Source organism: Triturus cristatus, chromosome 5_2, assembly GCF_964204655.1.
Source record: "Triturus cristatus chromosome 5_2, aTriCri1.1, whole genome shotgun sequence".
In the NCBI taxonomy this organism is placed as follows: Eukaryota; Metazoa; Chordata; class Amphibia; order Caudata; family Salamandridae; genus Triturus; species Triturus cristatus.
Window position 1 is genome coordinate 962,910,329 of NC_140588.1, and position 12,439 is coordinate 962,922,767.

At 42.7% G+C, this 12,439-nt stretch overlaps 1 protein-coding gene across 1 annotated transcript in view; it reads left to right on the forward strand.

The window, feature by feature from the left end:
• Positions 1 to 12,439, forward strand: part of COL4A5 (collagen type IV alpha 5 chain) — a 589,146-nt gene that overhangs the window by 373,068 nt on the left and 203,639 nt on the right. Inside the window, exons 33-36 of the mRNA XM_085608164.1 lie at positions 2,853 to 2,999; positions 6,075 to 6,164; positions 7,957 to 8,037; positions 8,144 to 8,283. Coding sequence (XP_085464290.1) covers positions 2,853 to 2,999; positions 6,075 to 6,164; positions 7,957 to 8,037; positions 8,144 to 8,283 — 458 coding nt within the window. The remainder of the gene's footprint in view (positions 1 to 2,852; positions 3,000 to 6,074; positions 6,165 to 7,956; positions 8,038 to 8,143; positions 8,284 to 12,439) is intronic.

The window sequence follows — 12,439 nt, forward strand, 5'->3', positions numbered from 1 at the left end:
TTATTCTTACAAACTCCATTGTTTCCCATCATGGCGAAAAACAATCTGAGGATGGAGTGGATGCCCATGCGCACTATCGTCCAAGGAAGGAGTCACCTATCTCGTGACCAAAGACTTCTTCCGAAGACAACAACAACCTGCAAGCATCCGAGCCCAACACCAGATGGCGATCTTATCCTAAGTGTGTGGCTCTGCAGCTCTACATGCCAAGAACAGATGCGTACTGGTAAGTAGCATATTCCTTACATCACGAGTAGTAAAGACATTCCTGGAAGGGGCAAAAAGGACAGCACCACGAAAGAGGATGCCGCCGCCGGCATGGAACCTCAACATAATCCTGACGGAACTTATGAAGGCACCCTTTGAGCCCATCCACAAGGTCTCACTTCAAATGCTGACAATGAAGACAGCTTTTCTGTTGGCAATAACCTCGCTGCGCAGAGTGAGCGAGCTACAAGCACTAACACTGCAAGAACCTTACATCCAAATACACAAGGACAGGGTCGTAATGAGAACGGACCCACACTTCATGCCAAAGGTGGTGTCGGCATTCCATATGAACCAGACAATTCAAATACCTAGCTTCTTTCAGAACCCAGCCACAAGTGCAGAAAGGGCACTGCACACTCTAGACGCAAGAAGGGCGGTGATGCACTACATCGAGAGAACCAAGGAGCACAGGAAAACGAAGCAGTTTTTTTGTGTCCTTTGCAACCAGCTTCCTGGGTAGACCAGTAACAAAAAGCACCATTGCTCGATGGATCGCACTGACGATACAATTCTGCCACAAACAGGCAGGGAAAGAACTATCGGAAGGGGCACGGGCCCACTCCACAAGGAAGAAAGGAGCAACAATTGCTTTTCTGGCTAACACACCCATTCAAGACATATGCCTGGCGGCAACATGGGCTTCAGTGCACACGTTCACTAAGCACTACTGCGTGGATATACAAATGAACAAGGAAGCAAAAGTAGGACAGAAGGTGCTTCAACATTTATTCAAAGACCAACGCTCATCTTCCACCCAGCCGCCACAAAGATGACAAACCGCTACAAAGTCTATGCACAGCATAGTGAATCCAGAAAGATTCACGCTGCAAAACGAATAGTTTCTTACCTGTCGGTGTAGTTTTGCAGCTTGAAGATCTTTCTGGATTCACTAGCGAACCCACCCACCTCCGCCAGAAAGATGAGGCTGGAGCAGAAGGTGGCGAGACAGAGAATAGAGAACAAGAAGAGACTTAAAAGAAGCGTGTAAAAGGAGAAAATAATAAAATTGCCTAGGATTAAAAAAAAAAAAAAAAGAAGAAAAAAGAATCCGAAGATGGCGCCCCGAGGTGGGAGCTTCCGCAGGAAGCGTGCAGACGTCACAAGAGGTACACCAAATGGTGGGACGTCGACGCCCACCTGGACTACAAAAAAAGAAGAAAGACTACGATTCCGGACCCAACCACCAGACCGCGAATAATGCACAGCATAGTGAATCCAGAAAGATCTTCAAGCTGCAAAACTACACCGACAGGTAAAAAACTATTCGTTCTAACTCCTGATTAGACTTTAGTGGCACCAGATAAAATCAGCCTGATCCTATATTGTCCTGAATAGGTGAAATCTAGCCCAGGTCTGACTTATCTTTTTTAGTTTCCACAAATATAGAATGACAACATAGCTTTTAGTATTTTCTTCTGGGAAGACCAAAGCGGTCCTATCATCTTGTCTACACGCTGAGAGGGATGGGAAAAGCCACGAAACGAGTAAAGTGAGTGACCCTTTGAAGAGTGTCCTCACCCTTTTATACTCCATTAATCCATCTTCCATCCTGTGGCCCTTTCATTTTATTAATTCATCTTTTAATATATTCCATCCATGCAATCCATTACTCCTCCCACTTAGCTATCTATACTTTCTTCCCTTCCATATTCACGTCCTTGCTTTCAATCATTTTTGTCTCCATGTATCTATCCATTCTTTCACAATTGCATCTATCCTTTCACTCTTCCATGATCTATCCTTTTACCAAACTGTCCCCTCGCCCTCCTGTCCATTGTTCCAGAAATCCTTTCACCTTCAACCATTCCCCTTCATCCCTTTCACCCTACCATCCTTCTTTTGACCCATACTTTCTACCTTTCACCTTCTCTATTTTCCGTCCTTTAACATTTCCTTACTTATTTTCCTCCATTCTCTCTCCGCCATTTATTTTGTTCTCCCCATCTTTCTGCCTCCTTACTTTCTTTTGCTTACTTTTCTCTCTCCCACTCACTGTTTCTTTTTGCCATGCGCTGTATTTTTCTCCATTTTCACCATTTCTATTTTTACGTCTACTTTTTAGTACATAGCACATCTCTTTACCTTTGTCTTGCTATTCTCTGGCCATGTTATTATTGAACTATTTTTCTGCAGACTTGCAGACAGAAGAGGCTTATAAACAACAAATCCACATATTACTGGGACCTACTTTTAAACCATTCTGGCCAAGTGTCAAGCCCCTGCTTTAGCCGCTAAAGTGGACAGATAGAGATGGAAATTGGTGGTGTATATACCTGAAAGTGATAACGTAAGGGCTTCATTTAGAAGAAGACTGCAAAGGGGTACCCTGTCTGCATGTCATCAGCGCACAATTGTATATGAATGTGGACACATGTTATGAGATCTGAAAGTGCATCTAGGCTTTATAGTCCATGTGACCCTGGAGGAAGCCACCATTTAATTGGGAGTGGCAACGAAACTTGGGAGACATCGTAAGAAACAGTGGACAAGATTTACCTTTGGACCAATGTAATCACAAGAACTAGTTTTGCTGTTGAACCCAAGTAGCTGTGTGTTGACTTTTTCTTGCATGATTATTTTAGGCAATGATGGTTTCCCAGGGGAGTCTGGGATTCCAGGTTCTGGTGGTCCAATCGGTCAGAAAGGTGAACCTGGCTTACAAGGTCCTCCAGGAATCGGATCTTTGGTTGGAGCGAGTAAAGGAGACAAGGGAGTGCCCGGCGCACCTGGTAAGACTGCGGTTGATACTGCTGTTTATTTATATGTATTTTGGTTGGAGTGGAGAGAATATGTATCCTGATGGGTGTATATGTACAAAATGTTGTTATTGTCGCAAAAACAAGGCAAATAGTTGGATTGAGTGTGTGATTGGAGAGTATGCGGATGCAAACTAAAAGTCATATTTTGAGTAGTCTTGTTTTTATAAGTACGTGAATGCAACATTCACCTACATTAGGAAAGGATATCATTTTTTTTATTGTCCACCTAGATTATCAATAGAGGTTACAACATATCGTATGGAGCATTACCTTTATTCTCTATTATATCAATCCCAGAGATTTTATCTGCTTAAGTTTAGATTTATTATAGCTCATCTCCTGGTCTCCCATCTAAGAGACATCCATAAAGAACTAGGCCCTGAGTTATGTTCCTGTGTTTCCTGGTCAGAACAATCTGTTACATTTCTTTTTTTACAAACTGTATGTGCCAAGGAAATAGTTTTTAGTTCCACTACCCAGGTCCTCGAACATTAGTAGGTGCAGACCAGCTTTACTGTACTTACAATTGCTGTATACGGAATGTGTGCATAATGGTCAACAAATTCATCTCAGCCGCAGTAAGATTAAGGTATATGGTGGACAAGTAATGTTCTGTGATTTATTTATTTAACATGTTTTTATTCTTCCTGATGAGTTTTTAGATACTGAGTATCGAACAAGGGGGTTGACAATTTTTCTGTAGTTTTAATACTGTAGCTTCCTTTTACGCATAAGTAACTTTATGGTTCCAATTTTTAATAGGAGAATACTTATTTCTTGCTGCTAACTAACATTTTTACTGCACGTCACTTCATGAATTAACTCATACAATTTTCTAATATACAATCATTATGATACAATGTTTGTATATTATTGATAGTTATGCTGTGCACGCTTTTATGGTTTTTTAAGCCAAATAAAGATTAAATTAAATTGAATTGAATTGGCCAAACAAAGGTATAGTCTAAGGCTGACCATTGCAAATACTCTTGATTTCTTGCACACTCTTCTTGTGCAAGATGGGAATTAAAAGCTCCCTTTATGAACTGTAAAAGACAATCTGTGCACATATCAATCGAAGTCTGAAAGGATTTATTAATAAAAGAAGATTAATGACTTGCAAATCATGTATTTGGTCGAGCGGGAAGATCGCTCAGAAAACTGCAAGTGAGCAGACTCTCTAAGCACAGACAAGTCATACATTTATAGAATTCAGTATACTGGCTTTCACTGAGGATCACTTGACTTCATGAAACAAAGGGAGTACACAGCTTCCTGGATCTGAGATTATTATAAAGGAAGATTACCTTCAGTTGCAACAAAAATGTAAAAGGTTATTTGGCTGAGGAAGCTAACCAACTTTTTCCCATCTTTGGAGGCAAAACGTGAGAGCAAGTTATAATATTTCAGAAACTGACACTTCTTTTAGGCAGGATTAGCATCAGTAAGAAAACATGGCTGCTGCAGGTGCAGTTACTCTAAGGCAATAACTCGCATTAATAAGATGGTTCATTGTCTCTGAACCATCTTTTGACCCATTGCCTCCTTCTGTTTTTTCTTCTCCGCGTCCTCTATTTACTTTTTGTACTTTTGAGAAGAATGTTATTGTAATACGTTATATCATGTACACCCTACGGGTATTTGTGCACTAATGTGAATTTTTAGCCCAAGCACATTATTTGCATGGACCTCCATCCATTTTCCCTTTGTACATACCTGTACACTCTCAATCTGTATCAACACACAGCAAAGAAGTAAGGTTTCATGAGATCGCAATTTTTTATAAAGTATCAGCTTACTATAAGGTGTAGCAAAAGCACATTTACTTTATAAAAACTGCCCTCACCCACAACGTATTGTGGCATGCTTCATCATAGGGCTGCTGCGACGCCTCTGCGCAAGCGAACGCTTGAGGCGGCGCAATGGGGTGGGGGAGACAGTACAAACAAGGAAAGAAAGGTAAACAGGATCCAACTGGAAAGTGCATCTTAAAACTAACTAAGGGATATACTTATGACACTTTGTTTTCTGGATTCCTTTGTCAGGGTTAAAAAGGTCATTCATATCCTAGGATGGGGGTGAAGTGAGTGTTTTATGCACCCTACACCCCTCTGTTCTGCACGAAGGTCGATATGTTTCTGCCGGAATCCGTATCTCTACCGGCTTTCATCAGGACTGTCGGATCCCTATGCTAAGTTCCCTTCCTGCCCTTAGTATATCAATATACTTAAGGTTACTCCACCTCTATTATGTGGTGTGGTCCAGTACACATACTCTTATTTGAGATTGAGTTTACTGTATCATTTTCTAAAACTGGCACACGAGAAGAGGGTGACCCCCTGTAGTCACACAGTCGTCAAGGGTGGTGCGCCGCCCCAATTGTGGTCCCTCCTGGTGCCGTGCAGGTACCCTTCTTCTTCTTTGTGTAGAGTCACTCTCATTCTATGCCTACTTCATGCTTTTCATGCTACCATAAAGTACATAATATCACTTTGTGGTGCACCCTGTGTTGTGTTATTTACACACAAACTAGAACCAACAAAGTAATAGCCATTCACTGTGAAAGGGTGCAACCCAAAGTGCTTTGCGATTAGGTCAGTGGTATGAAGCGTTAATGCTATAAAATACTAAAGGGACGTATCACCTGTGCAACATGTTGTTGGTACATGGATATGGGGCAGATGCCCTGAACTCAACTAGCACTATAAAATACTACTTCAACCTTATTTTCAAGCTATTTTCAGTTGTGAGTTAAAACCCGGTAGGATTCAGAGCCTGAGAGACAATGCCCTCTTTCTCCTTCTTTTGTGATGCCAGTAGAAATGCCACCTCTCAGTTCTTTTGCTGCATTTGTATAATAGCAAATTGCTGTGGAGGAAGACCTCTTCTGTGTCATTTAAAAAAAAGTCTTGGTGTTTTTTGTGCCTAGAATACAGAAGAAAAGAACCCTGTATTTAAATAAATGCGCGAGTTAGCCCTTGATGCTAAGTTGGTCTTTTTTGCTCTTTAATGCTTCTAATGGACTGTTCTGTTCTTTCCCCTTAGGTTTTCCTGGTGAAAGAGGGTACACAGGCTTGCCAGGTGTTGCTGGGTTACGAGGATCTGATGGACTACCAGGTTCACCAGGACCATCAGGTAAGACGAAAAAGGGTTTCATGGGCCCACTTGTTTTGCTCTGCACATTGTGTTGTATGTGCTTGATACATTTATTTGATTTCAGGATCATGTAGGATTTTCTACTCTAGCTAAAGTGTTGGTAGTGGCATTGGATGGATTGGTACTCCTTTCTTAACTTGAAAAAATTAAAATAAAATTGGACTACTGACTAACACCAGCATATATTAATGAGGTGCTAAGCGCAGGTCTCCATAGAGTGGTCCTAGCTAATCGGTTTGATTTTGGTGATGTATATGCTTCCGCATAGCGATGGTCCAATCAGAAAACTTATTGATATCAAGGAAAGCATGAATGAGGCCAGATTGAGGTTGCAATAAGATGCGAAGCACATACAGGTGGAGCTGAAGACTGTGCACTATGATGTTCTCAGTGAAGCACAAATAGAAGAAGACTGACGTAATTTCGTAAATAGGAGCATGAAGGTTCTACATGTACATCCCTGGGAAAATGGGTGCATGGTCTTGTGGATTTATCTGTAGGAGCCATGCTGGGGTACATGAATTGCTTCGCAATATGTACCAGAACCAAATGTGGACAAAAGTGTGGCCTTAGCAAAGCACGGTGAGCTTGAACCTTTTGCACCCTGTGACCATTAACTTGTGAAATGAAGAAACCATGACAAGTTTTGATGAACTTTGACTTGTCCAAATTGACTGAGCAAATTTTGTAAGGATGCAGCCTCTGAGGTGAAGGCAGTGCCCAGGAATGTGGTGGCCTGTGTTTAGCTTTAATCAGATAGAAAGTCCATTTCAAAATGGACTTGTCTGAATGCATAATCTTTAAGGGAAGGGCTTTGGTACTGTCAGATAAGCCTGTGCTCCATAGTGGAGGGATGGTTGGTAATTTTAATGGAGTGTCTGTGAAAGGCTGAGGCTGTGTTGTGTGCTGAATTAGGTGTACAAGGTTAGTGTTGGCCTGAGGTCTATGGTCTAACTTCAGTGTACGGTTTAATCAGGGTGGAGGGAAGGAGAAGCTATGGTCCATAAGGCTTCCATATGTCAGTACAAAAAAAATCAAAAAAGGGGGAGAATGGACTACTTGTCCTGTGTACTAGGATCAAATTAGTTATAGATCCGTCTAAAAAAAACCTCATTCACGTACACAAGATTCGGGCGGTATATCTTGAGTCTCCGCCTTTCCGTAGCGTGACAGCATCATCATAGGGTTTAGTTTGAGAATATACTGACCTACACCTGGAGGAAGACCAACTGGTATTGCAGTAGTGTCCAGAGATGAAAAAGGGAGGTAAGTAAGGTGCCCTTGTGAAGTAAGTTAAAATTCCCTACGCCACCATGTGTACTTTAATGGATTTGGTGGTGTGGAAAGGTGAAAACAGAGTGGTGCGTGTGTAGATCAAGTTACCAATCTACCGCACTGTTGGTGGTCGACATGTTTCAGCCTCGTTGTCCATCAGGATCTAGAGGCTTTCTTCAGGACCGGTAGGTGTGTAGTAGCACATTGTGGCGACTACTAGAAGTGGTTAACTTACCACTCGTGTTGTGTGGAGTCAGGTCAATACTACCTGTAACTCAATACTCCCAAATCAAGGCTTCCTCAGGGTGCCGGCCGGCTCTGTGGACCTGCTCGGTAGAAGCTTTGTCCTAACTTTTGCTGGCTCTGTGCATGATGCCCAGTGTATCTATCACTAAAAGTTCTCTGCCTGTTCCGTGGATGGCGACTGTTTACTCTTTCAAGATATAAAGGCAGTGCATAGTTATTGACTGTTAATGACATATTTGTGTTACTCTAGGTGTCAAAGGTGACCCAGGCTTTCCTGGGCCAGCTGGACCACCGGGACCGAAAGGATCCATGGGAGAGATGGGTGTTCCAGGTACCTGCGCGTGTTTTTATTACCCATACAGTTCATTCTACGTTTTCATCTCCTTGTCACGCAAAATAGTAATCCTTGTCATTTATGAAACTACTTTCTATTCCAGGACCTTCAGGGAACAAAGGGGCAACAGGGCCAGCAGGTCGCCCAGGGCAGCCCGGATCCCCTGGCTTTTCTGGAGGGAAGGGTGAGAAAGGCGACTCTGGATTTGGAGGATTTGGTCCGCCCGGTCCTTTCGGACCAAAGGTATGTGCTCAGAATTCTTAAGCAAAGCCCAGATAAAAAATAAAAAGATGAGCAACTTTTTCCACATGGAGCGGTCTCTGAGGCCTGTAGTTCATGCTCTAGTGTTCGAAACATGTGCAAACTGTTTATCTCCCTGTACTGGAGTTCTTAAATGTGTGAAAGGTGCACAGTGCCCCATAAAGCCCTCTGCTCTTATGTTTTGTCTAATGTAAAATAGTACTTCATTCATACTGATATAGTATGCTTCTATTAAGATGAGCATTCAGCTTAAAGTACTGTACAAGGATTTACATATAACAAAACAGCTGACCAAGGTCGAGCACTTAGAGTTCCATTAAGTGACAATATATACATTTGAGTGCAACAACTCCCAGTATCCGCTGTTTAACGATACTTGTCTTACAAAAGATCCATAAAGAAAAAAAGGAAGGTGCACTTAATCACGAGTCCTTATAAAGCCAACACCAATATTTGGAAATAATTTTCTTCTTTTATTCCTAGTCTTGAATAAGAAATAGGCACACAGCCAACGCGTTTCATTCCCTTGTGCCTTGGGAACTTCGTCAGGGCTTCCTATAGATGTCAAAAAATAGTCAATGTAACCCAAATGTAGTCTGATCAGTAAAGGATCTCAAATTGTTGCTCAAAAAAACCAATATATAGGGATTCTTAAATAATATATAAGGGTTATAAATCCAATATAGCGCTGTTTCAAAGTTATAGCCTTGAACACAATCGAGAGGTCTCCAAAAATATCTGAAAGGTTTTTTCTAGCAGAGGCGCAGTATAATAGCTGTTAACCTACAAAGTCTTATTTTTTTTATTTTTTTGGCCGACTTTGGAGGTTAACAGCTATTATACTGCGCCTCTGCTAGAAAAAACCTTTCAGATATTTTTGGAGACCTCTCGATTGTGTTCAAGGCTATAACTTTGAAACAGAGCTATATTGGATTTATAACCCTTATATATTATTTAAGAATCCCTATATATTGGTGTTTTTTAGCACCAATTTGAGATCCTTTACTGATCAGACTACATTTGGGTTACATTGACTATTTTTTGACATCTATAGGAAGCCCTGACGAAGTTCCCAAGGCACAAGGGAACGAAACGCGTTGGCTGTGTGCCTATTTCTTATTCAAGACTACGAATAAAAGAAGACAATTATTTCCAAATATTGGTGTTGGCTTTATAAGGACTCGTGATTAAGTGCACCTTCTTTTTTTTCTTAATGGATCTTTTGTAAGACAATACTTCCTAAGGACTCCATTGGACCTGCATTAACTATTGGGAGGGGCATTGCTCAGGTGGGTTTGAAAATAATGTTATGCAATGCTTATCTTGGCTATCACTCTAAAGCAAATGATATGCTGAGAAGTCACTTAATGAACATTTTATTCATGGTCACTGTACCCTTTGTCTTTAAGGAAAGGGAGTCACAAGTTAATTTGCTCTAAGAATTCAAAATGGCGTTTCATAATAATGCTTCATAAAACATAATACATGCCTCATCATCTCCTATTAATGCAGGCCTTCTGACCCACCAGCTTGTACTTATTTTGAAATATCTCCCTGCAGCTTCAGAGTATTTAATGGCCAGTTGTCAGCAGTGGTGCAACTAGGCCTTTTGCCACCCGTGGTGGTCCCAGCCTTTGCCGCCCGCTGCACCGTAAGAGCAGTGGGGGTGGGGAGGGGCTTGCGATCGATTCCTGCGTTTGCTGCCCCACTTGGCCGCAGGTAAGAGTGGGGGGAGGCCGCCGCCTCCAAAACTCATGCCGCCCGGGGTGTACCGCCCCCCATCCCCCACCCGCCCAGGACAGCCCCTTTGCTATGCGACTGGTTGTCAGTCTTTCTAGAAAAGATTGTAGGGGCCTTCACGTGTATGGGATTCCATCGTCAAAGAGCCATGGACGTCATTTAGGGGTCGCCAGGGGTTGTAGCTGCATCCCCTGGCTTGCCCCTTGCTACCCATGGCACTGCTTTTGTGACCTCTGGCCGCAGAGGTTGCAAAATCAGTGCCTAGAACACAGGGGCAGCTCTTCCTAAAGGACGCTGGTTGGAGCTCCACTTGCCTGGTTTCTGGCAATTTGTTATTATTTTATTTTAGTTATAAATAAAATAATATTATTTACTATGAGTGTAATACAAAATGAAGTACATTAGCTGGAATATGACCCTATCTAGAAGGTAAGGTAAGTAAAAACTGGTGAAATATATGTTGTATGCATGCTTGTGGGTGAGAGTGTGTTTCTGTGCGCGATTGAGTGTCAATGTGTTAGTATGTGTACGCATGTGTGTATGAGCCAAAGTAAAGGCATGCAATGTCACTTCCGCTATTCCGGGCATTTTGGTGAATTGATGTCCATGTAGAGAGCACTCATTTTCTCACATATCCATTGTACTTTCTACCAGTCTTTTATATCCATTGTTTTTCATTAGAACACTGGTGATTAATATAACCCTGGCAGTTCTCTCCACGCGAATAAGGCTTACTTATTACTTGAGTGATGCAGTGTCCTAAGGAGTGACTCTACTGGGCCGGGCATGAATCATGAGCCTTGGGCCATAGAACAGTAAATATTTCAGGATCCTGGATATTGTATTAAAACAGGAACTACCCCGGGATATTCTCTTATGTAAGCCTTTTTCAGGAGAACAGACAGGACACAGAGCGGTGAATGCCCTGCTCCCCATCCCGCCAAGGTCTAACAAGTCTCAACATCCTACAGTGACATCACAGGCATTGGCCTGCAGGGCTGAAACCACAAGAACAGCACAGACTGGCACCAAAGAGATCCCTAATGAAAACATCTTGTACACTCACACCTCCTAACATAGTTGGCACCAAAGGGATGCCTAATGAGAGCATCTTGTACACTCACACCTCCTAACAGATTATTTATTAGTTGAACAAAATGTTTCAACCAGACACTTTTACTTGATAACAGTGAAGGTGCGAACATCAGTAAGGGCAGAGAGGCTAACAGTGTGAATAGGCAGTTATTGTACAGATTAGTAGCCAAGTTTGGGTGATTATTATTGGTGAAGAAATACTAATGCTAATTCTAATACCTTAAAATATGCTAGCACCCTATAATTCATGTTTGGAGTTTGTCAGCCAATCCACATGCTTCCTTTGCAGAATATAACTACTCTTCTAGGACCCTTCCGACACCATTCTGTGGCTGCTAATTCCCTGCTCCACTGATTTTTTTGTTGCTTTAGCCCCTGTATCTCACCACCCAATTCCCATAGTCAATCAGGCATTTATATAGCGCGGCTACTCACCCGTAAGGGTCTCAAGGCGTTGGCGGGTGGAGGGGCTGCTGATCCATCTGGGCATGCAGGTTCAGTCGAAGAGCGAGGTGTTGAGATCATTCCTGAATTGGGTCAGTGAGGGTGATTGCCTGAGGTGGAGGAACAGAGTGTTCGAGGTCTTGGCAGCGAGGTAGGAGAAGGATTTTCCTCTGGTTCTGATCTTGTGGATTTGTGGGATGGTGACTAGGACAAGTTGGGCGGAGCGGAGCTGTCTGACGGGTGCGTGGAAAGGGAGGCAGTGGTCCAGATATGCTGGTCGTGGAGAATGTTGTAGGCATCCTTTAACCGGTCTACCCAATCCCAATTGTCACCATGGTAGTTTACTTTTGCTGTTGCTGAGGGAGTGCGAAAGGAAAATATGCTTGAATGGTGCTCAGTGAAAACAAAAATATCTGAGCCACAGTAACTCAACTTGGCTGTCTCTAATGAAGCTCCTGCCACAGACTCCTCTCTACCTCTTAGTCTTTTGAAGAGGAATACAAGCCCAAATACCTCAGAGCAGTAAAAAGAAATAAAGAGCTATGTTTATTTCTACTGGGCATGCAGGTTCAGTCGAAGAGCGAGGTGTTGAGATCATTCCTGAATTGGGTCAGTGAGGGTGATTGCCTGAGGTGGAGGAACAGAGTGTTCGAGGTCTTGGCAGCGAGGTAGGAGAAGGATTTTCCTCCGGTTCTGGTCTTGTGGATTTGTGGGATGGTGACTAGGACAAGTTGGGCGGAGCGGAGCTGTCTGACGGGTGCGTGGAAAGGGAGGCAGTGGTCCAGATATGCTGGTCGTGGAGAATGTTGTAGGCATCCTTTAACCGGTCTACCCAATCCCAATTGTCACCATGGTAGTT